Genomic DNA, 27996 nt, shown 5'->3' with positions numbered 1-27996 from the left:
ATGTTTTCTGCAGCTTTCCTAGACTCTCCAAATGTTATCAGACCAAACGGATCAAACTCTTAATAGCGAGAGGAGTCCGCCGAGGTCGACGAGTTTTATTTCATTTAGCCGCCATTTTAAAGGCGCAGAAGTAGCGGTGAAGTAGTCCATGGCTTGAGTTTGCAAACTGCCACATGAAAAAAGAAGAAAAGATTGAATTTTTATACACACTTCTGTAAATTACACATTTATTTTCAAGAAATCTTTTAAATATTTGAAAAATTTCATTGAAACCGCAGCAGACACAGTTGGTTCTATATAAGTTTCAAACAATGACTGCACCTTCTTTTTATTTTTTTAAATACATCGTACTGTACCTGTTAAAACAATTACTGTCTCATTGAGCGGTGCGGACCCCCAGTCTCCTAGTGTGAAAAGGCACTTCACTGTGTGAGGGGAAGCTGGGAGGGAGCGGGCCGGAGCAGCCACGGGGGTTCAATCGTTTAAAAAGCATCATTATACTCATTCATGCAACTTATCAAAAACAACAACAACAAAAAAATCCAATACAGCCAAGCACCCAGCCAGAGGGAAATGAGATCTTGTGGATAACATGATGTAGTACAAAGCTCTGAAAAATGAAGTAGTGACTAGAGAAATGTCCTCAGATGTATCTCTCAGCAACTTTTATAGTTTTATTAGTTTCTGAGTCGTTCCTCGAAAAATAGCAACGGCTCGCCAGAAAACAAAAACCCGAAGGGACACGGTTCCGTTGTTTTGTTTGCCTGTGCTACGAGTTTGTAAGTGTTTTTGGTTAGCTACAAAAGTGTTACAGCTGAAAATGGAAATGTTCTCCAGACGCAGTATGGCAGTCAGAGGTCTGAGGTGCGAGTTTAAGGGCTTCTGTGGTGACGCTGCCTTGCCTCACTGCTGCGACAGAAGGGCGTTCCTGTTGGCCTTCATCTTGTCGAGGCGCTTCACGAGGTGGCTGTTGGTCATCTCCATCTCCTCGATCTTATCCAGAGCGGTGCGCACCTGTGGGGGGAGCCGAGGAGAGATGTTGTACGTTCAGCCTGCTGATGTTTAACGCCATAAAATGAAAGTGAAGTTCATTCCACACCGGTGACGGGACGGATGTGAATGAATCTTCTTCAACATGAAAACTTGGGATTTCAACAGCAATCTGATTGGTTGATGTCTTTATATGCGGTGTGACGGATCAGAAACAAAACAAGAAAACAAACTACTTCTGTAATATTTGCACTCCGTGTGAAAGTACTCAGGACAAAACAACAGTTTCAAAACGTATATTGAAACCTCCCCTGGTGTGTAAAAGCTTTGTTTCGGTGTCCTCACCTCTCTTTGAAGTTTCCGTTTCTCTGCTTTGAGTTCGTCTTCTATTTTCTCAGAGTTGTCTGCTGATGCCTTGTACCTGGACACCTGCCCTTCAAGTCTGTTAATCTGGACACAAACGGAAAACAAAGTGTTGACATGGAGCCCTAAAACCCTTTTCATTTCTCTGGATACCGCGTTTCTCTCATTTCATGTTTGAACTTACGTTTTGTTCCATTGTACCTATTTCCTGCTCTGCTTTAGAAAGCTTGAATTTGTATTCACTAATCTGTCTGTTGGCATCTCCTGCGCACAGAAACACAGCGGTGAGTTCAATGACACGTTCACAGGATCGTTGAACGTGCGTGTAGATAATTATAAAGAAAAGAAAAACTTACTCTGCATCTCAATAAAGTGTAGGTCTGTACCGTTCTCCATCCTCTCCCCGTCGGTGTAAGCACTGTCCACCTTCGAGTGTTTCTGCCTCTCCTCCTCCAGCTGATTCTTCAGCTTCCTGATCTGAGCCAACAGTTCGTCTTTCTCCTCGGCCAGCTTCCGTAGCCTGACGTCTGCGTGACACAGCGATGACACATTTGACGCCGTTTATTCGAAATCAAGTGGTTTCTAGGCGCGGCACAAATATGCAGCATTCTGCTCGCTGGTTGGACGAACAGGCAGAGGGATCAGTGAGACGCGACGTCAAAAGGTTCCGCGTCTTTCTCGTCCACGTGAAGGACACACTCACCCAGCGGGCCCTCCCCTGCAGACTCCAGCACCTGGGCGGCCTCCTGGGACACCAAAGTGATCCCTGCGGACGCAGGCTCGTGGTTGACGTCTCCGTTTGGAGTGCCGTCTGGGATGATGACCAGCCCGTGTTTCTGTGGTCAAAACGACACCGATTAGTTCCTGTCGTCCCGTTCGTGAAACTGCACGGCACAGAGGATTTTCACTAATCTCTCTCTCTCTTTTTTTTTTTTTTATATGGTACCGTCCACTCAGAATGAACAGAGCGGCTCTGTGAATGAATAGAGCCGTGACACCAAAACACACGGAGGAAAAAAAAAAAAAAGAAAGAAAGAAAAAGAAAAAAAGTAAATGACAGTGATGTTTACTGAGCAACAGACGGGACGGAACAATCGGTGGTTTGTGGATGTTGAAATGTGGCCAGAAAAGATAATATTTATCTGCAGCCTGACACTTCGGAGCAACCGGTTTACAAGTCAAAGCCTGAAAAAACAAACTTTGGACTGAAGCAGGATGAAAATAACCACGGCAACAAACAATATTGTGGTTGTGTTCAGACAGCTCTGCAAAAATACATGTATATTATATATTATATAAGTTTAGTCTTCAGAAAACCCTGAGATGGTATTATGTTGCTTTTTTTACATAAGAAAACAATCTGTAAAAAATGTAATTCCATCGAAGTCTGAAGAGCTGTTCACCATTTTAGCAGGGGTTTTTTTTCCGATGTATTTTCACCACCTAAATGCGTAATAACTGAGGCTGTTATTTATTTTTGTATTCAACTTTCATTGAATCAAGAAAGTCCCTTCAAGATAAAGTATCTCTTTATCGAAAGAGACCTGGCCAAGCATGTGTTTATCATTGTGGTCAGTTGCCACGGTGACGTCTATGTACAGTAGTGAGACTATTTGCGTGCCCTCTAAAAGCCACACATCCACCAGTAATTTGATGTACTGCGCTGGTGAAGCAGAGGTTGCCGTTAGCCTGAGTTACACACAACAGAAAACAGTGTCAGTAGTAAAAAGGAAAAACAACAACGGCAGATTGACTTGTTTTAGTTCCAAACCAAAGCAAATGTATAAAAAGCAGTTTTCTGAGCAGCAACTCTTTTTTTTTTTTTTTCCCCTCGGGGACTCAGTGGACATACCTCTCCTGCTTTGGACTTCCCCTTGATGTCCGCGAGCTCATCTCTGAGCTCGTCTCTCTCATTCCTAATGCAATCAAAGTACTCTTTCTGCCTCTCTAGGGCCTGGCCACACCAGAGAGAAGACAAAGAGAGGAGAAGAGGCAGAGAAGTTGGAGAGACTCTGGACAGACATGCGACACGACATGCGACACGACATGCAGCAGCAACACAGACATGCGGTCACCGAGGTGACATGCCGGTGCATCATGTTGAAGGGAAACGTTACGAGGAGGTCGAGCACAGGGACTGACGAGTTCGTAAGGAGGGAGATCACTTCTTCGGGTTTTGGACTTTGTTAAAAAACAAAAAACAAAACTACACACCCAATAAGTACGAGACTGACTTCATGATCTAACAGCTGATCCACAGGTTGAACATGCATGTCATGCTGAAAAATATTGAAATTCTCTTGCAGTTTGACAATCCTGACAGAGTTGTTTTGATTCCACAGGCTGACCACTGCAGGCTTTAACACGGTGACGGTGAACTTTCATTGTTAGCTCAGGATCCAAACCGTTATTCTGACATGCAAAAATCCAAACTGTGTACGTGAACGGGTTCAGTTATGTGCTAACGCCTAAAGGGTCTCCATCGTGCAGAGACAGCATGGGAGGCAATAGAGCTGGATGGACATTATATCAGAAGGCTGGCGAACACGCAACCACCTATCGCCTCTCATAGCCTGTCAGAGCACCAGCGTGGGACCTCCTACCCCGATCTTTTTGTCCTTCCAGTTTATCGTTTCCTGCAGGTCAAACACCTCTCTGGTGAGGGCATCTAACTTAGTCTGCATTCGCTGGCTCTCCTGGAGAGGTAATGAACAGTGACAAGATGACAAGGGTACAGGACAAAAAACAAAAGAGGAAAGAAAATCAATGGAACAGAAAGCGAAAGAAGTGAAAATGCACATAAATACAAGCAGATACAAAGATCTGAGATGCGAGAGGAGACGAACTGGAGCAGGTTCTGTTGAAAGAGGAATGAATGACAGTGTTTGACAGGACAATGAAAAAGAGTGAAACGGAAGCTGTCAGGGACGGAGCAGTAGACTGGGAGAGGCCGGCCAGAGCCAATCAATCCTGATCATGTTGCTGCAGAGCAGAACCTCTTCTGCAGCCGGCACACAGACACCAGCACCTCTGAAGGTGCCGACAGAACAGCAGCCTGACGCGGCTGGTTTTTCTGTTCAAGCGCAGCCGTACCTCTATAAGCTCATCCCTCTGGCGGATTCCCTCTTTCAGTTCTTCTTGTTTATGCTGGAGAACCGTACACGTGTGCTTTTGTCTTTCTAGTTCCTGAAACCACAGACGGAACGTTTTAGCCACAAGCCTTCACTTTAAACATGATGCAGCTCTTCTACGATTGAGCGGTATTTCACCTTTGACTTGTCCTCCAGCTCCCTCCTCATCTCGGCCGTCTGTTCCTCCATCTCCTCGATGACGTCCTTGAGCGTGTCCACTTGATAGATGAGGTTGCCTTTGTCGTTGTCCAGCTGTGCGTTCGATACCATGGCTTTCTTATACTTCTCCTCCACCTCTGCAAGTGACTCCTGATCAGGTTGGACACGTGTTACTAACAGAGTAAACCGATTTCAAGCACAGCTCACCTACATGCATCAGGTGGGCTCCTTTCTGTCATAAAATAATGTTTTTGGAACACGTTCAACACAAATGGGCCAAACATACTGCACAAGTCTTGAAACATGAGCCTAATTCTGAGCATCTTTTGTTGTATTTTTCCTTTTTAAACGGGTCATTTGGGACAAATATGTGCAGTACAAATGGTGACACTGATCACACAATAATCAGAATGCGTTGAATCACTTTCAGGAGTGAAACAAGGCGATGGTGTGATAAAGGGGATCTGAAAGAGAGAACTACAAGTGAATCAGGAAACGAGAAATCCAGTAAAAGTGCACCAGTTGTATGAAACTACAGAGATGGAGCCGGGCTCCAGTCAGGTTGGTTAGTAGACTACTCGAATCAATAAAAACATACAGTGTCCTTTCTGAGAGAACAGGAAGTTGCTGAAGGTCACTGTCAGCCAGACGGGCCTCCAACACTGTGCCAACGAAAGTCCAAACTGACAGCACGACTGTTCTCCGTCAGCAGGTGGAGCTTGTTGCTCTTCTTCTTACAACTTTGAACCCAGCAGCGTTGTGGGAGTGTCTTCATTTCAGATCAAAACAGGAAGTGAGGGAACACCATGCAGAAGGAAAGGGGTCACTCAGACTGGGAGCACGCAAAGACACGACTGTGGTGTTAGGGAGCTACGGGGGGGATGGGAGGGGAGGGAGGGGGGTGCAGAGGGGGTGTGAGTGGGGAGGCGGCGGGAGGGGTTAGTGATGCCATACTGCTCCCAGAGGACAAGAGAAGGCATGCTGTGAGCTCAAGCCCCTCTACCTTCAGCTCTTTAAGCCCTTGCATGTACCGCCCTTCTACATCCTGAATCTGGTCCTTTAGTTCATAGATATCCTGTAGAGCACACGGAGGGAATGGTTGGGGTGAACCGGGGCGTCAGAGAGGGTGGGGGTTGGTGGGGAGGAGGGGGGAGGGAGGGGGGTAGAGGAGAGATAACAGAGCACCCGTGCTGCCATCTCAGAGACAGTCCAGCTCACATACACATGACCACCCAGAATATAAGGATCAGCTTGACAGGACACATGTCACATCCAGTCCTCCCGTGCACACATGTAGAAACATGACTCAAGCAGACACTAAGAGGAGCAGGGAGGGAACAGCAGAGGCAACGCTGTGGGAACGCACGTCTACACGAAGCCCTCAAACACACATGAATTAGCAGTTCATCTCGATGAGAAATCTCAACGCTAGCATTTGTAATGAGTTTAGATTATGTAAAGCGTTTGAAGGTCTTACCCTTAGTTCACTCAGACTGGTGTCGGGGTCGTAGACGCTACCCGTGTCGGTGCTGCCCCGTCGTGACGAGGTGCCACCCAGGGAAGCCAGGGTGGCGGCAGAGAGGCCGGGGGTGGCACATCGGGAAGATGGCTGAGGACGCAAAGAGCCACAAAACCCCGGTAAGAAAAGCACACGTGAAAACGCAGCGCAGCGCAACACAACTCCGACATGTCATTCAACACCAACATCTGATACGGCACGGCTCTTCGGGGATACAGATCCTCCTGAGGGAGGCTTTGTCACCCTCATGTGTTGGAGAACATGTTATACTTGGAAAATAGCTCACAATCTCCACAGGCTGCGTGTGTGTAAAAGAAAGATGACGCTTCTTTGTTCATGTGTTGTGGTTACATGCTGCTGCCTAACATCGCACAGAAATCCATTTACAGCTCAATGTGGGATTTAACTGGTAAACGATTATATTGACAGATGAGCCACGCCAGGTTTCTACAGGAAATAACACCGCTAGATCACAAAACAGAAATGAGTGTGGTGTTGTTGTGATCTCCAGGCTTTGTCTGTAGTTAACCCACGGATGGAGAAAGAAAATCCAAACAGCATCGCATCACCACACTGTGTGTGGTAATTTTGCGTCTTTACACAGACGCCATTTAATGAGACTTTATTGTCAGGTGTGTCGAATGTTTATGAACAGTCTTTAGGACTGGATGTGACATGTGTCCTGTCAATCCGAGTGCCTGACAATCCCATTTTTCTGCAGTAAAATAGATTGAAATGAGACTAACAGACTATATTTCATTAGATAAAACAGAAGTTTACAAAGTTTATGTTTGGGGACATAATTTACAGCTGAAAAAAAGTGCAATATCTGTTATCACAACACTCGGATAATTACAGGGAAATGCTACGGTGACTTCAGTATTGTCTCACGGCCTCTGGTGATTCCTACCGCAGCAGTTACATGGAGGAGGATCTCTGGTAATGTGGCCGAGTTTTAAACCAAAGGCGCCGAAACTCTTTGATTAGGCCTGGTTGTTAAAATACTGAATAATCACGCACTTACCCGACTAAAATCTGTATACTGCTTGTCACATTTTTCATCCAGCTGTAAGAAAAAGAATAAATATTATAAAAATGAGGTCTAAATGATTGTAAGAACACGCATCCTGTCGTGGTCATGCTTGGAGCCGTTTCCTCGTCTGTAAACCAGGGAGTTAGTTCACAGGTTAATACGAGTCCTGGATTAAGTGCTGCATGTTCACAAATGGTACCGAGTTGAAACCAAACAAGCAAATGAAACAATAAGTGGATTTCATTACTGTATTAGAGAAGATACTTTCTCTGAGTTCATGCTGCTACGCACTGCAGTCACACATCTCAACTACCCTTTTAGCACTCTACTATACATACATATATATATATATATATATATATATATATATATTATCTATTATTTATATATATAACTTCATGATCTATTATTTATATAATAAATAATAATAATATATATTATATTATATATAACATAGATAAAAATATATATGTATAAATATATATATATAAATAAATATATATATATATAAAAATAATAGATCATGAAGTTTTATATATATATAAATAATAGATCATGAAGTTATCATTAAAACAAAGGCTGTGGGATGAGTTTTGAATACCAAATGTTATTCGTAATCATGCATCAGTTATTTCATCCATCACCGGTGTTGCACTGCATTTCCAAGCACGCTGTCGTGAGCCCGATTCGGTCACTTACAGCGTCCAGATCTGGAATACTCAAATCATCGAGGTCGGACACAATACTGCCCCTTCGGTTGGAGCGGCTGAAATAATCAGCAGCTGACTCACTAATGTCCGAGAAGTCAGACGACTATTTACACAAACACACAGACACACACGGATACACACAGATACACGGACACACACACACACACACACACACACACACACACACACACACACACACACACACACACACACACAGGACAAAGAGGACAGAGGTGGAGGCAGAGAAAAGGTCAAACTCGTCAGACAGGAGAAGGACAGAAGGAAACAGAGACCACTCTTCAAGGTCAAGGCATTTCAATGTGGGATATGTATTGAGCGAATACTCTTAACCCAGAAAAATACAATAAAAGAAAAAGCTGAAATCTAGCTCTTCATCTACGGTCGCTACCGTGACAGAGCAGCATCAGTGTCTCTGTTTCTACAGCTCACCACACTGTCCCTCCGGCCTCTGTTGAAGCGTTCCTGGGACACACTGCTGACCGTGTCATCATCTGAGGAAGACTGAGAGGAGTACGCACACACACAAACACACACACATGAGGAGATAAAGTCATGTAGGATGGCTGCATGCCCAAGACACACACACACACACACACACACACACACACACACACACACACACACACACACACACACACCTCTCAATCCTTAAGACATCCAAGTCTTTGCATTAAACAGATAAATGGATAACACTAAAGACGGGAACACTACGTAATACCATTTCATGCCATTAGGAGCCAAAGTCAAGTAGGACAATCTTTCTACAACATCATCGCCTGCGCAGAAGAAACTCCTAATTCACACACTTGCCAGACAATGTCTCTCAACGACGCCGTTTCCTGAAACAAGCTGTTTGATGCGTCATTAATCACTAGCCGAGAGGTCTGCTGGTGAGAGGGGACGAGGGGGACGAGCGGGGGCCTGTTAGCAGTGTGTGTTTGTGGTCATGCACGGTGGCGGTGGGTTTTAAGGTGCTCACCGCAGGGCTGCTGCGAGTGGAGCTGGCTCCAGAGGAGTACCAGCTGTATTCAGAGGGCTGCGGAGGGATGGGAGGAAGGAGGACAGGAAACAGGATCAACATGAAGCTAGACATCAGGCCGCAGGGTGACAATGCCAAAATTAATATAAAATAATAAGTGCTGTTTGTCAAACATTCAGAAGACTTACAGCTCTTGAACTGTGGCCTGAGCTGTAAAGACCGGTGTCGTCGCAAATAGAGGCCTGAGGGCACACGTGGGAGACAGTGCAGGACTCAGCAAAACACGAGAGGGAACATAAATCTTTCACTTTCTAAGTAGGCCGAGTAGAATGACTTTCTCTGGGCCAAGCAATAAACAGAAAAGCTGTGTATTATTTCCAACTTTAAATAAGCCATTTGTTTCAGTGCTCTTTAACAAAAGCCTTGGCTTCACACAAACTCCTGTCTTATCTCACTGAAGTACAGATCTCTGGCCCGAGCCGAGTGCTCAGCGTGTCCAGGAGCTAAATATAAGCAGCCCCAGCCACCCCAGACATCCTATCACATGCATGTGGCCACGGTGGGGGGGGGGGGAGGGTTTGGGTGGAGTGGGGCGGGGCGGGGCGGACAGAAACTGACCATGCTGTAGCTGCGAGGCAGCCCGGTGCCGGTGGTGGAGGATGAGGAAGCGGTGGCCTGTTGGAGAGGAAGGGGAGCAGGGAGACGTCAGAGTGGAGGGAGGCTCAGGTGGTGAGAGACTAAAGAGCTGCAGTAGTGAACAGAATGAATGTTGTGCTGACTCTGTGACACCGTCCCTGTTCACGGTTTCAAGCAACACTATTGTCTGTCAGCAGGTGATTTACAAGAATTCAAATTATTTTGTGAACAGCTTTCAGTGGACAGAAATCTGAATGTAAAAGTTTTGGCTTTCAATGAAACAACTAAGCAACATCAGGCACTTCTGGCCTGCTACTCTCTCTGCTGTGATGATTTTATGACACATTAACAATATCCCTTATTGCACTCATATAACACCAATGTTAGGCTGATAAATATCCAATAAACTACACCATGCAGACAGGAATATACAGCTTCAGCTGGCTCTACTTTCACTGTCCTTCAGCTAAACGTTGGACAGCGGTGACGGGAGGACCAACCCGTGGCTGATAGGTGGAGGTGGAGGTGGAGGGCAGTTTGGTCTTCGTTAGGCTGGTGTAGTTCCTTTGATCGTGGTACAGTCCCGTCTGGAAGGGTAGTAACATAATACGACCTCAAATAAGCAGCGACAATACAGATGTTTTCCTCAAGAGTGGGACTACAATTAGTTTTCCATATGTTATGACCACTGCTTGATCTAAGTGCCACGTCACAAAGATATGATTAGTCATTCTCATCAAGGGTACAGTCGATCAACAGTAAATCACCACTGCAAGCCACCATCATCAGTCTCCGCTGCCTTCATGCCGGAAGTGGCAGCGCAGACGAGACTTAGGGAGTACACTGACCAGCAGGTCCTTCTTCGAGGAGCTGGATGAAGCCTTTTTATGGCCATGCAGGTCACTGTACACTGAACTCTGCTCAGCACAGAGACAACATAAAAAAGAGGCTATAATGAGACAAAAGAACTAAAAGAGAAACATATGGGGATAAATGGATGATCAACATGGTTACATACAGTGGAGCGGGAACTCTTGAGGGTGGAGCTAGTGGAGAGGCCATCAGACTGAAGAGAGACCAGGAATAGAAGAATTACGATCGTGAAAACATCACAGACGCTGTGAGGTTGCCGTTAGATCAACTTCTACACACAATCAAGCGAACGGTTATGAACCGAGCTGTGCATGAATGTTATTTACTGGACATATACAAGAAAACGGTCAATTTCAAATCAAAATAGCATCTTTGTATGAGAGGATTTGAAACGATGAAGACACTAATGAAATGTTTGGCGGTGAAAGGGCTCCACGTGTGGACAGGCCAGCAGCTCCATATGATATACATACGTGTGTATGTGTCCTGTGGCTGTGGAGGGTCTGGCAGCATGAAGACACTGGACTGAAGACCGTATAATAAAATATAATAACTTGGCAAAATTGTGTAAAGTTATTTTTCATGTTTTCCAAATGTGATTGGTATGTTGTTGTATTTTCATTATTATGTCAGTAGGAGCTTGTCTTGTCTGTGTGTGAGTTGTAATCTTTGTCCTGTGTATTTTGTAATGTTATGTCATAGTGTCAGTCGTTATGGCTGTATTGTCACGTTGTAAAGTTTCTTGTGGGCCGCTGGGAAAGGAGTTGTGTCAATGATGTGGCTAATGGGAGTGCTAAAAAACTAACTAACTAACTAACATGTATACACATATTGTATGAACACTTATAATACTCTTGAAAAACAGCTATTGGTAAAGTGCACATGCATTTAAAACAAAATGACACGGGACATTAGTAGTTTGGAATCAGTTCATCTCAATCTAAAAGTTCAGTGATCACTGATACAAGAAGATATCCAACATGGAAAAGAATGAAATACAGATGAGTCCAACTGTATGTGTCCCCCCGTGTCCCTCTGTGTCCCCCCGATCTCTCATGTGTAGAAGGTACAACTAACAGATCAGTAGACGACGCCGCATTCAGGCAATACGACGCAACAAAAACATTAAATAGGCCAAAAGTGTCCCTTTCTATGAAGCTTTTAAAATACGAGTTAGTTCTTCTGAGCACAATGAAGTTAGCTGAGCTCTAGTTATGTGCTGACGATCCACGTATTCAGCCCACAACACGCTCCCACACAAATGCACACACAACGCACCAAGCCGTCTTTTCTACGGGAAGTGGATCGGCTCTTGCTAGAGCCCAGGTCACGCACTGCTGATGAGGTTGACTTCAAACATAAAAAAAAACAAAGAACAACATTAGGAGAACTCTTCTAAAAGAGTAAAGCAACACTGCCTTCATAACAAGAACAAGAACAAGGGCTCTCACACATCAGTGTGCCCTTATGAGAGCGCAGACTTAATAAAACGGGCAGGGATGTATTATGTACGTACCCTGTAGCTGCGGACTGACATGACATCATCATCCAGCCCCTGTTAATGTGGAAACACGGAGTCACAGCAGAAAAATAGACAGAGAAGAACAGAGTCGATGAGAGATTAACTGCAGGATTAAAGAGGAAAGAAGAAAGGAAATAGAGGCAGACAAAGAGGAAGTGTGTGGGGGAGATACAGACCCGGTGTTGACGGCTGCTGGATCTACTACTACTAGAGGTTCTGGCTTTTTCTGAGTCAGCCTGGAGTCAGGAAGGAGAGTTGGTCAGAGTTATAGAGTGAAAGCAGACTGGGAACTGTAATACTCAACAGTTGCTATGCAAAGCCCAAACCATGCAAAACAACTTTGGCATGTTTATCACCAAATTGATGTCATAAACATTTGCAAATGTTATCCTCTTTAAGCACTGCAGCAAGATTAATGATACACAAGAACAGCTAATATATTACACAATTTGTCTCATCTAATAGCACACAGTGAAAAGCTCCTGTTCTCCCTTCAACACGCACACACAGATAAGTTCCATGCAAAAGTGGTTCATAAACAATCAAAACTATCTATATCTAATAATATAAGTATTTCTGAAGCAGTGGGAGGTTACAGCTACACGTCCAAACCGCCTCCTCACATGCAGACTCACCCTCCTCTAAATAAAGTCAAAGGCCAAAGCCTGCTCTCCAAACACACGGTCACAGATTACAGTGTCTCCAAAGCAAATACACTGCCGGGGCATATTTCCACAGTGAGGCACAAAGTAGTCTGCGAGTCAAGTGTAGCTAAACGGTCAGGGTTGACTGGGGCTCAATCCCACACAACAGGCAGTGTTAGTGGAAACAGGAGGCAACAACACCGCTCGCCTACCATCCACTGGTGGATCTGACCCCATTTTCTGTTGCTACTGCTGGATGAGTGGTGAGAAAGCTGGACAGAGGGAGGAAGTGCCAGGAAAAACATACAATCATACTTTGCTCAAAACGGCTGAAACATTACAAAAAAAAAACTGGGTGACATTTGCGTCAGGAATAGAAGTTTTGGTTTGATCTGTGGACATGCAGCACTTTCTTTTCTCTTTCTGCGGGTAAATTTTTTGGTGTTTCCACAGCAGACTAATCCAAAAAAACTGGCCTTTATGGCATAAAGCCCAAGAGCTCATCTGCACCCGGGACGACGGCTGCAGATGAGCTGCTTGCACACATTGAGGCGCTTAACAAATAAAAGAAAAAAAAAATAGAGGAGAAAACCAGGCCATTTCCCATATTTAATCTGCAGCTGATCTGTGTTGAGAGCAGCAGTTATGGGACATTAGTTTCTTCCTTGATGAATTGACGGTGCATTTTTTTTGCCCATCTGGTCCATTTTGAGTTACGTACCTCTTTCTGCTGCCGTTCGAGTTCCCTCATTCGAATATCCCTGGCCTCTGCCCGAGCTGCCCTCTTTGCTGCCAGCCTCGCCTCCGCCTGTGAAACGCAACATGAACAAACCCGTCAGCGATGAATGGAAACTCTTGAAGGTGCTTTTCCCCAAAAGGCACACCCAGTGAGGGCAGAGGGCAAAGCTTCAATCTAAACATAATCACACAGTAGAATTTACAAGAGTATATATTCAATGTATCTGCTGCCCGTTAGAGAAGAGAGACACTGGAAGATGTATTTCATTCGTTCACATTTCACACTTCCTGGCTTGTAGGAGGCATTGAGTTTCCTTCCCTTGAATTTTATTACCCGACCTTTTTGATGAAGAAGTAGAGTTTTTGGCAGCGCTGCATAGTTTTGTGGTTTGCTGTGAAGATACATCCAACTCGCCAAGAATAAATAAGTAGGAAAAAAAAAACTGCATTACTTTCTCAACTGTACCGTCTAGTTTTCAGGACTGTGTATCACGCAGTACACGAGTGTTGCATCTGAATAATGTGTCGTGTCCATAATACCTGGTCTGCAGTAGATTCACTTGCAATTTTTAAATACTGCCATTTAAATTATTTAATTAAATTTACATCTTCTTACAACAGACCACATAGTTTTGTCGACTTGGGAGGTAACGGCACAGTTCATAAACAATCCAGCCTCTGCCTGTCTGATATGTTGATCTATGTCAGCAGTTATACCGCTGTCACGGCATGTTTTCACTGACAAGTAACAATAAACTGCAGCACAGAAATGCTAAAGATGGATTTCAGATATTTCAGAAACAGTGACTACTTCACATAGTTCACCCACCAGAGAGCGCTGACTCATTTATTTTTTTTAACTGTAAGCCGCACGCACATACTCGGTCTCGGTCCAAGTGTGCTTATTCTTTGATCTTATGTAAAAATAATAAAACAATAATAGTTTGAACTTTCAAATATTGGTATAACAATCCAGTGGTGCTGCACTCTGGACACGACACGGCATCAAGTCTCTGCTCACATGCTGGACCCTCAGTGGCCAGTTTCAACGGTGAGCCGCTGCTCTGAGGTCCTCTGAGTGCCTGTGATGCCTCATCACCACCAACATGTGCTACCCATCAGCTGCAGGAGGGATCATTTAAAGCCCCCACGGGGGAGATGCCAGTAGTGTGCAAACAAACTGACTGAGAAGAAAAGTATCAAGAAAAAAACTATGTGAGTCACAACAGCCTGGTTCTGCTCAGCCTGTACACATAGAGGCCATTTCACAATATCTAAATAGCTGACACTGTAGCACAAATAAGTAAAAAGCTGAATTAAATCCAATAAACTCTCTTCTATGGAAAAAGTGGGTGGAGTCATTACACAATTTGCCCCGACTGAGTCAGAGTACGAGCAGGAGCTAATTTTACAGAATAGCTCAGCAGAGGGGACTAAATGAAGCAGCCGCTACGCAGCGTTGAGGCGTCCCACAGGTGACGGTGTAGCTTATCCCTCTATTGCATCTTTAGTACTAATTACATACCGACAGGCTCTGGAACTAAACATCCTACCAACAAAGAGGGGCACACTTGGTCGCGGAGCGCGGCCCCTTTATCTCTAACTCAAAGACAGTCCATAAATACCGGCGGCTGCGTGTACAGTATCTCACTGCAGACAAACACTGTCAGCATTCCAGTAATTTCTTATCTGCACCGCCAGAACAGAGGCCCTGTGGGCAAGAGGCTGGTCCTGTTTCAATAATAGCCCAGAGTGAACAAACAACACAAGCATCTTGTTTTACAGAGACGAGACGTCTTAATCCTGACAGTCAGAGGAAAGTAGAGACTTTGAGCTGATCCTGAGGAATCGGGGCCGATCCAGACATATCTTAATGCTTCACTATCAGCTACGATAAGGCCACTCAAACTCAAACAATGTAATTGGTCACAGCAGTGATTTACTCTCTTGCTTTCACACCCGAGTTGGAAAAATTATCCACAGAAACAAATCAATTTTCTCTCCTCTCTCTTTCCTCATTAGCAAAGATCAGCAAACAAAACATTAAGGTTAAGCTTCTCGCCGACTCTCAGTTTCACTCTTTAAATTACAACCATCGCTAGCTGTTGTTGGGCTAAAATAAAACTGTTATTGTTGGGTCTGAGTGATCTTTTACAGTCTGATAAAAGTCAAAGAAGCATCGCTCTGTAACACCGCTGCAACAACTGCAGGCACACCGAGGGTTTCTGTCATTTCTACAACTTCAGAGTTTCAAGACTCACATTTTCCAAATCAGACTTTGATTGGAGTTTTCTGACTTCAATTTCTTTGGAAGTATAATATGCGTTAGCTGTTATTTCAGTTTGTCGGATACATATTTAATCAAGCATTTAAATACAGACTCCGACTCTGTCAGAGGTGCCGAATATTAAAGGCCATCCCTCTGAAAACAATAACCGAGGATGACGGCTTGGTGAAAGAACAGGTGATGAGTGAGACACAATACTACGTACAAACACGCATTACTGTAAAGATTATACACGGAATCGCTGATTTCAGCATCTTTGATAAATGTGAATGATTCACACAGTAGTTGTTTTACTGTCTGAATAATTTGAATACATTTAAATATCATTTGTATTTTTCAAAAAGAAAATAAAATCAGTACTTTCCATGTGCCCTTGTGGGCTCTTGTGTCATTTTGGGATCTAGTTGATGGTCATACTTTGTCACAACAACAAGCCTTCGTTAATGCAATGTACTTTGCACAAGGTGAAAAGGGAAGTAATGTTGAAAGTGCGTGAGGAGAAAGACCAAATGAGAAAGCGAGGGAGGCGGCTGGCTGCGAGCTCTGCACCTGTTGAGCTGTCTGACAGTGTGACCTGCTCTGCACAGCAGCACAGCTGAGCTCTCTGTCTCCGTCCTATCTATAGACCGGCCCATCCAGGCCCGGCTCTCCGAAAGCCACATCGTGGGCCTGAGAAGGTAACCTGAGCAGCAGAAGTTCAACATTAAACACACCTCCTACACTCTGAGCAACAAGAGACCCGCAATCCCCCACGTGATCACCTGGGGCCGTCACTACGTAGTGATAACAGCGCGTCGATTATTAGTACTGTGGGGAAATGCGACAAACTGCACACTTCATCAAAAAAACGAATTAGCGGATGAATCAATAATGTAAATAATCCACAACATTCCACGATAAAAACTGAACCGAAACTTGCGTCGTACAAACACATAATGAACTATAATGTAAAGAAGAACAGTTTCATTTCTGTAGTTGAGGTTTCTGCACTTTAATCAAATTTGAAAAGAATAAAGCTACATGTAGGCGTATCAAATGGAAAGTTCTTGACTCTGGAAAATTGTGAGAAATAATCATCCTAACATCGTGAATAATAATTTAACGTGTGAATGCTGAATTTGATCCGACATTATGTTCGGTGTTGGCAGCTGTTATGAAACAAGGCGTATCCAGCTTGTTATTTGGCCAACTCTACAACTCCATTCAAAATAATCATTGCTAGATTTGTTTAAAATCGCAGATAGTCAGTTGTAAACAAAAGGCCTGAACTCTAGGTGCACTAAACTAGTCTATGTTACATAACTGAGAAACCACCGGACCCTCATTATCGATACCAGATTAGTCCTTGAACATTTTAATTGCGTGATGTTTTAAGACAAATAATAGCTGCTAAAAAACAATTTTCTTTATGTTGGGCTGAAACAACCTGCCGATGTTTCTTTACAACCCAGCAGCCAACCAAGTAACACTTTATTGGCAGACATGTGCTTTGTTCCCTGTAGCCTGAAAACTCTTTTAACCACATAAGGAAAGTGAAAAGTGCAAAACTTTTCATTGCAAAAACGACTTGTTGATATCAGAAGCTAAGGAAAAAGCAGTTTATTTATATAGCATAATTAATGTACGTTGGTAATTCTGAGTGCTTTAGGAATTATTTATTTCGCCCTAGATTAAATCGAATGGACTATGAACTATAGCTTCCAGACAAAGGCACTCCCTCTGTATACTGGGCAAAGTCAATCACTGTCAAGTACCATCAGCTCCCTTAGATCCTAATCTGAGACAACAGGTATGAGGTGATCGTCTAATTCCAACACTTGGCCACTGTCGGATATGAAAGCAAGCTGCTAGTATTCAAAATCCTGACTTCCCAGAAATGTAAAGTGCCTCAGAGGCAGGCTGGTGACGGTGCAGGCTCAAATTCACAGCAGCGATCGGTGCCAGGCGCAGGCAGCCTGGACGTACTCTTAACCTCGAGGTAGAAGCTGCAGGGTTTTGTACATTTGTTTTGGAGGGAGCTGATGTGCAACAAGTTAAAGGTTAACCCCTTGAACTCCCTGCACACTTGGTCTAATCTCTGCTTTGCTGCACAAAGAGATTCAGATTTAGGACCTGACTGGGAGGGTCAGATGACTCATGTTTCTATGATCAGCCTGCATGACTATAAAGAGAGCAAATGGAGCCTCGCGCTTAGTGCCCAAGAATGAAACACCGCACAGCTTTCAAACAGAGCCGTTTCTGTTCTTAAAAAGGGCCAAGACAAATATTTCCAAAAAGCACATTAAACCAGAGTTAGATTGTGATTTTAGTCCGAAACTTTTACAGAAAATCTGCAGTGTGTCTATTTTTTTTTTTTTAATACGCTCACCAAACGTATAAAACCACCTTAAAACTCTGAAAAATGATCTTTGCCTTTCACGTTTTTAAGACACCCTATTGTGGGGGAAAAAAAAGAAAAAGCAAAGGAATGGAAGAGCTGCTTGTGGAACGAAATGGAATAATCTCAGGGCATGTCGTTACAGGCCGGGCAGCTTCTCTCCTCTGCCCGTGTTTCCCCTCCCAAACAAAAACACTACAAGTCAAGTCAGCCTCTCTGTGGCCCAAACCAGCTGTCTCTACTCGCCTGGGCTCAAACACAAATTAACTAGCAAAACCTGAATATCCACAAATGTGCTTCAGAGGCCTGTTTGTTAATACAACTCTGACCACCAATCAGCAAAACCCGCCTAACAGATTTAACACACCTTTCTGTCGCTCAGCGACGTCCTGTTAAACCGAGTACTTTGTCAGCATGCCTAAAGTTTGACACATAACGTGCAAACTATGGTTGACAGACATCAGAACTAGTTAACTTTACTTCATCTGTAACCGGGTCAATATTAAAATATCCTTACGATCCATTAGTGTTCATCTGTGTGTCTGTTTTGACGTTTACTGACTTCATTCTAGTCTCCAGCTCTAAACTTCTGTTGGTACAAGAAGATTTTCATGAACTTACATGTTTGATTCTCACAATAACTTTTGATGTCACCTGATAAATGATAGACACAACTGAACAGCAGGAAGATGTATTTTCTCAGTAATGGCAATGATACCAAAAGCGTTAAACATAGAACTGAACCAAGTCCACAGGCACATTAATGCTTTCTTGCTTTCGCAACACATTTTATCGACACGTCTACTTTAAAAGTTCTCTATTTCAACCGTAGTGCAGTGCAGACCGGTCATATGAGTGCTGATAATGGTTTCAACGGTCCACTTATGTTGCCTTTCTTTTAAAAATGTGATGGGGCTGCTGCCCAAATGAACAACATCTAAAATAGACAAATCAATCCCCTACCTGAACTTTAAAGGCCATTATCAGGATGAGGCTAAACAAGAACATCTGAGCTGGATCAAATCATATTTGTATTGATTCGGGGTTGCATAAATGGAGCAGTCTAGGGAGAAGATAACCCAGGTTCATCAACTGTGTGTGCATGATGGGAGTATGAACTTACCTCCCGAGCAATGCTACTCAAAGCCTCGTCCTCTGCGGAGAACCGATCTTTCAGAGGAGCACGCTTTCTGCCAGAGCCTTGTGTCCCCATGCTGCCACTGCAACTGTAGCTCCACCAGTGTTGTGTAGGGCCGGAAAACAACTGTATGTAAATACCTAGAGGGGGAAAAAAAAAAAAAAGCAGATGCAACAAAAACATATTTCAACAGGTCCATAAACAAAGCCCAGGGACCGATCGGAGGTACATCGTTTTTTGTGTGCTCTTTAATGCAGTCTAATCTCACCGACAACCCGTACACTCCCTAGTGCTTACTCCTATTCCTGCAAACAGACTCACTCATGTACACCTACAAGGGCTTCGGATAAACAGTTGTGGCCGACGTAAACCAGCTTTAATGGGACACTCAGGAAGGCCAGCCTTATAAATCAGCATTTAGGAAACTACATTCAAATAGATGGCAGCTGGACGAAGTCCACAACGAGGATCCAAACCAATGATGGCTCACTGATGACAGCTGGTATAATAGTCCTCCACATCTTCAACAGGGTGACATGTGTTGAACAACAAAGTTATCAGACCCCGAAACAAAAGCCCGCTGGGACAGAGACGGGGGGGGGGACAAGGGGGGGGGGGACACGCCTAGTTCAGGACCCGGTTGAAGTCGGAGGATTCAAGGCGAGACATGAGCTCCCTTTGTAGGCGGCGGATGATCTAAACCTCGGAGATCATGAATTCAGCCACAAAAAAAATAAAAATAAAAAACCACGCTGCTGGAAAATGGAAGAATTCAGATAATCATGATGAAGAGTTTCTACGAGCTAACAATCATGTGGGATCAGTAAGTGGGAGATTAAAAGCTTGCTCAGGTCATTTTCCTGCCCCACACACACACACAGCTAACATTAGTGACTATAAAACGTGCAGCAGCGACCTTTATTATCTTAAAACTAAAGTTACACCATCGTACCGCCAGCCAGCTGGACATACTAACGTTTACCACGGCGAGCTACGTGTGAGAGCTAACTAGCATTTCGTCCTCCAGACATTATCATTCAAAAGTTACCTGGTTAGGTTTTTATTGGGCTTCCGCTGAAGCCGACGTTTAATTAAAAAGGAGAACTATCCGGCCACGTCTTTTCCGACCCCCGGCGCCGGAGATAGCCTCTGGGAGCCGAGCCCGGTTGACCCGTTTAGCCGAGCAGTTAGCTCGGGTAGCCAGCGGGGCTAACCTCGACTCTCCCGGGGACTCAGCCTCCCCGGTCCCCGGTCCCCGGTCCTCCCGTCGCGGTTCACACCCCGAAAATACAACGTTACCTGCGCGACACCTTCAATTTAACCCGCGATTATTGCCGAGGTGCTGTCCCTTCTCTCCTGGAGGTTTAGCGGAGAGCCATTGGATGACTTGTCTTCAGAGATCGGCGGTGTTTTCGTCCCCACTGACAGCTGTCATCAGTCCGCCTCTCCGCCCTCTCCGCCCGGTCCACACACACTGGGCAGCTCCAGAGGACCCGGATGTTGGGAATATTAGGGTGTGATGCTGCCTTCAGGGACCAGTCAGACACACGGTGTGTACTTCACTGACTGATACAGAATAGTCCTTGTTTAACTTACCGGAGGTAACGACACACTTTTAGGGGCTGACAGCATGAATTTATTTTAAACATTAACGACGCAAACTGTTTTCCGTTGTAGTTTTTTTTTAACTTGATAATTAGCTTGCTGTAGTTTCTTGCTTTGGTGAGTCGTTAGTCGTTTAACGTCTCTTTGTTAAAGCATTTCAGTCAATCAGACCGAAAATGTCCCATTATTTGTCCATTTATTTTCACGTAATACATTTTTTTTTGGCCTTATTATTAACTCGTATACTAATTTTAAACTGTATTTCAAAATGAGCCCCTTATTTTTACCTGAAGGAGCACCACAAAACGATATATATATATATATATATACATATATACAGTGGGTATGGAAAGTATTCAGACCCCTTTAAATTTTTCACTCTTTGTTTCATTGCAGCCATTTGCTAAAATCAAAAAAGTTCATTTTATTTCTCATTAATGTACACTCAGCACCCCATCTTGACAGAAAAAAACAGAAATGTGTGCAAATTTATTAAAAAAGAAAAACTGAAATATCACATGGTCATAAGTATTCAGACCCTTTGCTCAGTATTGAATAGAAACACCCTTTTGAGCTAGTGCAGCCATGAGTCTTCTTGGGAATGATGCAACAAGCTTTTCACACCTGGATTTGGGGATCCTCTGCCATTCTTCCTTGCAGATCCTCTCCAGTTCCATCAGGTTGGATGGTGAACGTTGGTGGACAGCCATTTTCAGGTCTCTCCAGAGATGCTCAATTGGGTTTAGGTCAGGGCTCTGGCTGGGCCAGTCAACAATGGTCACAGAGTTGTTCTGAAGCCACTCCTTTGTTATTTTAGCTGTGTGCTCAGGGTCATTGTCTTGTTGGAAGGTGAACCTTCGGCCCAGTCTGAGGTCCAGAGCACTCTGGAAGAGGTTTTCTTCCAGGATATCTCTGTACTTGGCCGCATTCATCTTTCCTTCAATTGCAACCAGTCGTCCTGTCCCCGCAGCTGAAAAACACCCCCATAGCATGATGCTGCCACCACCATGTTTCACTGTTGGGATTGTATTGGGCAGGTGATGAGCAGTGCCTGGTTTTCTCCACACATACCGCTTAGAATTAACGCCAAAAAGTTCAATCTTGGTCTCATCAGACCAGAGAATCTTATTTCTCATAGTCTGGGAGTCCTTCATGTGTTTTTTGGCAAACTCTATGCGGGTTTTCATATGTCTTGCACTGAGGAGAGGCTTCCGTCGGGCCACTCGGCCATAAAGCCCCGACTGGTGGAGGGCTGCAGTGATAGTTGACTTTGTGGAACTTTCTCCCATCTCCCTACTGCATCTCTGGAGCTCAGCCACAGTGATCTTTGGGTTCTTCTTTACCTCTCTCACCAAGGCTCTTCTCCCACGATTGCTCAGTTTGGCTGGACGGCCAGGTCTAGGAAGAGTTCTGGTCGTCCCAAACTTCTTCCATTTAAGGATTATGGAGGCCACTGTGCTCTTAGGAACCTTGAGTGCTGCAGAAATTATGTTGTAACCTTGGCCAGATCTGTGCCTTGCCACAATTCTGTCTCTGAGCTCCTTGGACAGTTCCTTCGACCTCATGATTCTCATTTGCTCTGACATGCACTGTGAGCTGTAAGGTCTTATATAGACAGGTGTGTGCCTTTCCTAATCAAGTCCAATCAGTTTAATTAAACACAGCTGAACTCCAATGAAGGAGTAGAGGAGGAGTAGTAGTAGGAGGATCAGAAGAAATGGACAGCATGTGAGTTAAATATGAGTGTCACAGCAAAGGGTCTGAATACTTATGACCATGTGATATTTCAGTTTTTATTTTTTAATAAATTTACACAAATTTCTACATTTCTGTTTTTTTCTGTCAAGATGGGGTGCTGAGTGTACATTAATGAGAAATAAAATGAACTTTTTTGATTTTAGCAAATGGCTGCAATGAAACAAAGAGTGAAAAATTTAAAGGGGTCTGAATACTTTCCGTACCCACTGTATATATATATATATATATATTAAATGCGTTTATTGTCAACATAAAATTAGTGATGATATTTTGGTACTTCCCTCGCCCAAAAGCACACATTTTAAGATTATACTGCACATATATTATTTGGTAGTATAGGTCGCTAAATAGGCCTAGTTGATATGATGATAATACTTCTAATCACTAACTAATCACCTATAATATTAACTAAACAAAAATATTATATAGCGCTGAGTATCATATTTAGGTTATGAATAAAAAACAATTGTACAGAGTTCTGTTATTTTGACCATTGTGGAAAAAGCCACTGGAGTCAACTATTTGTGCTATATCGATGTTATCCACACGAGGGCAGCAGTGGATAAAAGTTTATCTTGCAAGTGTGACATAGCATGCTGTCGGTAGGTACACCACGTGTGTGCTCGAGGCTCATAATCTACACTGTTCTTTCTTTGATGACATGGTTGCAAAGATTTTGACTTCGGTAAAAAATAATGAAAGGATCAAATATAGTCAATAGTTTTTAGACCGTACACATGAGTCAGCATTTCTGCCTGAGTACAGCACAGCGGAAAAACGTCTTCTTATGATCATTTCAAGCAGTCCAGCTTCATCTCATATATTTTAAATTGCCGAACAAGAGGACACCTGCGAAGAGAGTTTCTTTCAAAGGACCAACAGGACCTGCATGGGAATTTTCCTTACTGACACCCATAACACAGTTACATGAAAGCAAGCAAACTCACAAACACACGTATACATACACAGTCTTATTCTCCCTCATTACAGGAAGCTAATGCTAATGACTGTTTAGTGTCTGATCACCCCTGTTTGCTACCGTGCAGGCAGGGTTTACTGGAGTCTTAACCCAAAGACACCATCAGCCACACTGTCTCCACACTGCCACTCCCGATTAACTTTCTATGTAGTCATCACAATAAGCGCTGATTAACCATATTTCATGGTTGTAATGATAACAAATCACAACCAAATAGAAAACAGATGCATAACATTTAATTCAGTTGATCAAACTGTTTTGCAGCTCTGTCTTTTAAGTTGGTGTGCTGAGAGAACAAAGAGTCATTATGAAAAAAATATTCTATCACCACATTATGAAGTCTCCGGTTTGGAAATCTGCCACGACTGGATCTGTTCAGACTTGTGTTTTACCATAACAAGACAAAAAAAAAAAATGTTGGGAGTTTGATATCAGCTTTCCAAAGTAAAAGGTGTGTGTTCATATTTTTGCATGAGCCGAGGTAATAGAGGAAAACAAAAGGCCTGAAGGTAGCCAGACAGTGCTTAGGTGTATTTATCCAGCTTTATTACCCTTTTAACTCATAAACACTCAAACACTTGGCTTGTTTTCCTGGGATAGACCGGCGTGTACTCAGCTGCGCCGAATCCGAATGTCACCCTGCCTGTCTCTTTAGTATCTGTTGTCTGCGACACCGTTCCCCTCATCTGTTCCTCTCACCTAGTAAACACTGTGCTCCAGCACATGTCTTTTGTGTGTGTGTGAGGGTGGATTTGTATGATTTTGGATGGCATGCACCACCAGTCGGTGATCAGTGTTTGGAAGAGCCTCCCACTGCGTTAGCAGGCCTGGCTGAATTGTTAACTGGTCTGTCTTTAAGCCTTAGTGTCCACAGAAAAGGAGGAGAAATCATGGAGCCTCAACTTGTAATTACCCCATGGAGGGCAATGCTTCTCCTGCTCTCCATCTCCCCTGCAGCCCTTTGAAGATGCTCCATAGGGAGCTAGTTGTAATCAGGACACATGACTCATTGATTACTCGTTTTTGCGGTCTTCCAGGAACACAGCACAAGGAGTGGATGCACCACGGGGAGGGAATACTCCCTCCGCAGACACCGGAGGTACGGATGCAGGATGGACAGTATGGCCTCGGCCTCAGACACAAATTAGATCCTATAAACAGTTGGATGTGCATTGTTTTTCTGGTGGTTTGCTCATTCTGTCTGTTAAAGTGGCTTTTACTGTCTGGAGCCATGATGAGCAGCCATATGTCGAGGAAAGCCACGAGCCTGCTGGTTTTCAGTCCGACCAAACTCATTAGTGCACCGATTAGTACAATGTCAGCCAGTGTAATGAGGAATGAACCATTAAATGCATCTGGTGCAGTGTGAACAAAACCCATATGAAATATATTTAACTTACAGGAATATAAAGAATCACATACATTTAAAGAAAACTCTGATTCCACATAATTACACTGTAAACATGTAGAGTGTAGTTTTGCAAATAATCTGTTTAAAGAGCGCACAAAATTAGTTCACATGGGAAATAGTTGCTTGTCCCTGAAACTTGTAATTAGTCACACAACCTGCAGTTATGTTCCCCTCTCTTTAGCACATTTCTTCCATTATTTTCCTACAAAGTAGCCTAAATTGTTTAGAGATTTTAAATGTCAAACGGTTGTGCAAAATATTGAGGGACTGCATGAGCAGTCATCTGTAATTTTGTGACAACAAAGGCCAGCGCAGAGTTTTTATCTTTATAGCTGGAAAAGCAAGAAATTCTGAGAAGATACTTGGTTTAGCATTGAAAAGACATCTCTGGTAAACAGAACGGGCAAAGTAAGTGGACCATAAAAGTGGTCATAAACGATGTCTTTTGATGTTTCTGGGCTTGCTCTGGACACCTGTGGGGTTGAACCCAGTGACTGGCTGTCCTATGTGAACATGGTGAGCAGAGGTAATTGGGTCATTACACGTCAAGAAGCTGAATTAAAGCCTGAGGTAATGCTTAAGGTGGTGAAAATTTGCTTTAATTGCTTTGTGCATGAAAAAAATTACAGAATTAATAAACTCTCACCACCACATTTTTCAACTTGTTCAACTTGTTTGTGCAACTTCGACACCCTGAAAGTTTTCACATTCACCACAAATATAATTCAGTTAGCTGTCACGGAATATACATGCTTTATGGTTTCTATTTGTATTGAATTGTCCTTTGGCAGTGAAGCATTGTGGACGTCTTGGTTTTCTCATGTCTGTGTCTCATCCACTCTCCTGGCTTCTCTCAGACTGCATTAGTGACGTGGGGTGTGTCGTTCAGGCCTGTTCAGATAGCAAAACAAAAATCAGGGGAGCGTGGAGCTGCAGACAAGCCACATATACACCCAAGTCATTGTTGATGACCACACTGGAACAACGGTAGTCTCGGAGAAGCCGAAAAGCCCTGCAGCAGGGAAAGTTAAACAGCCAATAAAGGAATGCTGTCCACTTACCAGAGGCTCATTGAGATGCTCTTCGACCACACTGTTTTTATTTTGTCAGAGATGAGGACCTTTTGTGCTGCAAATAATATGATAGCGTACTTCCTCTACTTGTTTCTCTCCATTTATATTGTGATCGCTAGATGATCACATTTCCAGCATTCAAAGGCAGCATTTTTGGGTAAAAAGCAGCCATAAATAAGACAACTGTCATGCAGATATTGGTCATCTGCTTGCTTTGTGTATTTGTGTGTTGTGTGCATCTGTGTGTTAGCGGGATTTTCAGTGATTAGAATGGTGTAAGGTGGCATCTGTTAAAAGGTCTATAATTCTTTATTTGCCCATGTTTAGCATCTTCTTGCCTCCAACCCTTTATAAAGAGAACGGTGGGCTAATCAGGCTCTTCTTTGAGGGTGGGCTGGGCTTGTTTGCCAATTGACATTTGGTGAAAGGGTGTTAGATGAAAAAAGCAGCTCACACCATGAGGTAGAAGCTTCACACCAACACTCATTCAGACATGTTGTGTTTAGGTGTAAAGAGGAACTTGTTTTGCCACTCTCCACTCAGAGTGTGCTGATCTGGGCCCAAAGAATTCTTCTTATATAAATAAATAAAGGTTGAATAGTACATTACCTGTTTGCTTCTTTGCATTGTTTTGACAACATAATGGATGTAATTACATGTTGATAACCTGTATTTTGGACCTGTTATCTTAGCATTATCATTAGAATAGTGCAGGTTAACTGCACGGCTCACCCTGTAATTACTTCAGTGGGACCACAGGATGAGGGCAATTCTGCCATGTTGATAAACACAGGTCGGGTCGCTTCAGCAAAATGAAAAAGATGTCTTCAGTGAATTTTTTGGGACAGCTTTAATGCATCATCACAGTTCTCAATATTCTTCCTCAAAATGTCGTCTCAAAATGTTCTAAAACACCATAAAGTCTTAGTGACGAGTGTGTAGGATTAAAAAATTAGAACTTGACTTGCAAAGAAAAGCAAGAAATATGGCAAAATTCAGACAGTCCAGCAGATGAATCAGATACTCTGCTTCAGAAACTGGTTACAAAGTGGGTGAACACAAGCTGACTACCAGTTCAGTTTTGGGATCTGCTGATTATCTACTTAGGATGTTTCAAACCTTACTCATAAATAGACATTATAATTTTATTTGGAGGATAATGTGTTGAAACAAATTTATACACATGCACATTTATACTGACAGGAAATCAAGTCAAATCAGGAATTTGACCACTCCTGCGGTATCATGGTGCGGCCTCGGGCTAATAAACTGAATAAGGCCTTTGCAGCATCACGCTGTCATTATTTAACAATGCTCATATAATGCCTGGTCAACAAAATCACTCCAATTTTAAAGATTAACACTGTGCAGGACTGATGGGTCTCTCACACACTTTATATTGAGTGCCCTGCTGTGTCCTTTGCTTTATCTGTGTACACCAGTAAGACAGGAGTTTAGCCTCCACTCCATTCACACAGCGCTTTTCAGACCACTTTGAACAATAAAGCAGAAAGACAGCGAGCGCAGAAAGGCTGAACAACATGACAGGGCCTGGACAGTGATGAGGTAATGGGTCGGAATCTAAGCCCCTCATTAGGCCAGAGTCCGTCCTGAGATGAAGGATGGGACACTGCAGGGGGCTGCAATGTCAGATTTGCTATAAAGAAATGGAGGAGTCCTGGGAATGTGTAGTGAAGTACAAGTCAGCTGACTGCTCTTTGAACTGACTTCTTTCTTTCTCTTCAGTTAACACTGTCCTCTTTATTTCCCTCCTCTGGCTCAGCTTTTATGTAACATCTAAACAGCATTGCTTTTAATATTTTTTTTTTCAGACTTTGTTGTGCCCAGAAATACATAAACAGTGAAGCAGTGTTGAGATTTTTACACATTAGCCTCCATTTATTGGGAAAGGCTTTTTATCTACATCTGATTAGTGATGCGCCTTTTAGCTTCTGTGAACATAACAAGCCTCAGATGTTTTCAATTTTTTTTTTTTTTAAATTTTTTTTTTAAATAACTGATTGGAATTAATTACCAGACAATTCAACTA

General features: G+C 43.4%; 1 protein-coding gene across 11 annotated transcripts; it reads right to left on the bottom strand.

Moving 5' to 3' along the window:
- Nucleotides 1-210: 210 nt before the first annotated feature.
- lrrfip2 (leucine rich repeat (in FLII) interacting protein 2) lies at nucleotides 211-20586 on the bottom strand. 11 transcript variants are annotated; one of them, XM_069145124.1, is made up of 27 exons: nucleotides 20420-20586; nucleotides 19106-19260; nucleotides 13302-13388; nucleotides 12793-12852; nucleotides 12113-12172; nucleotides 11931-11969; nucleotides 11693-11764; nucleotides 10560-10607; nucleotides 10390-10458; nucleotides 10042-10128; nucleotides 9524-9580; nucleotides 9094-9147; nucleotides 8906-8962; nucleotides 8356-8427; nucleotides 7895-8008; nucleotides 7187-7228; nucleotides 6121-6252; nucleotides 5647-5718; nucleotides 4623-4793; nucleotides 4447-4539; nucleotides 3957-4049; nucleotides 3206-3307; nucleotides 2057-2189; nucleotides 1710-1880; nucleotides 1538-1617; nucleotides 1336-1440; nucleotides 211-1014 (listed from the first exon to the last, which is right to left on the bottom strand). In XM_069145124.1, the coding sequence occupies exons 2-27, from the start codon at nucleotides 19193-19195 to the stop codon at nucleotides 904-906; spliced, it is 2271 nt and encodes a 756-aa protein (XP_069001225.1). In that variant the 5' UTR covers nucleotides 19196-19260; nucleotides 20420-20586; the 3' UTR covers nucleotides 211-903. The 11 variants fall into 11 exon arrangements, with proteins under 11 accessions (XP_069001225.1, XP_069001227.1, XP_069001226.1 ...); XM_069145126.1 differs by lacking the exon at nucleotides 3957-4049; XM_069145125.1 differs by lacking the exon at nucleotides 5647-5718.
- Between the last annotated feature and the right edge of the window lie 7410 nt (nucleotides 20587-27996).

Source organism: Embiotoca jacksoni, unplaced genomic scaffold (genome assembly GCF_022577435.1).
Source record: "Embiotoca jacksoni isolate LCO1_2020_lvr unplaced genomic scaffold, fEmbJac1.0.p SCAF_12, whole genome shotgun sequence".
NCBI lineage: Eukaryota > Metazoa > Chordata > Actinopteri > Embiotocidae > Embiotoca > Embiotoca jacksoni.
This window is presented reverse-complemented; position numbering and strand designations above follow the sequence as displayed.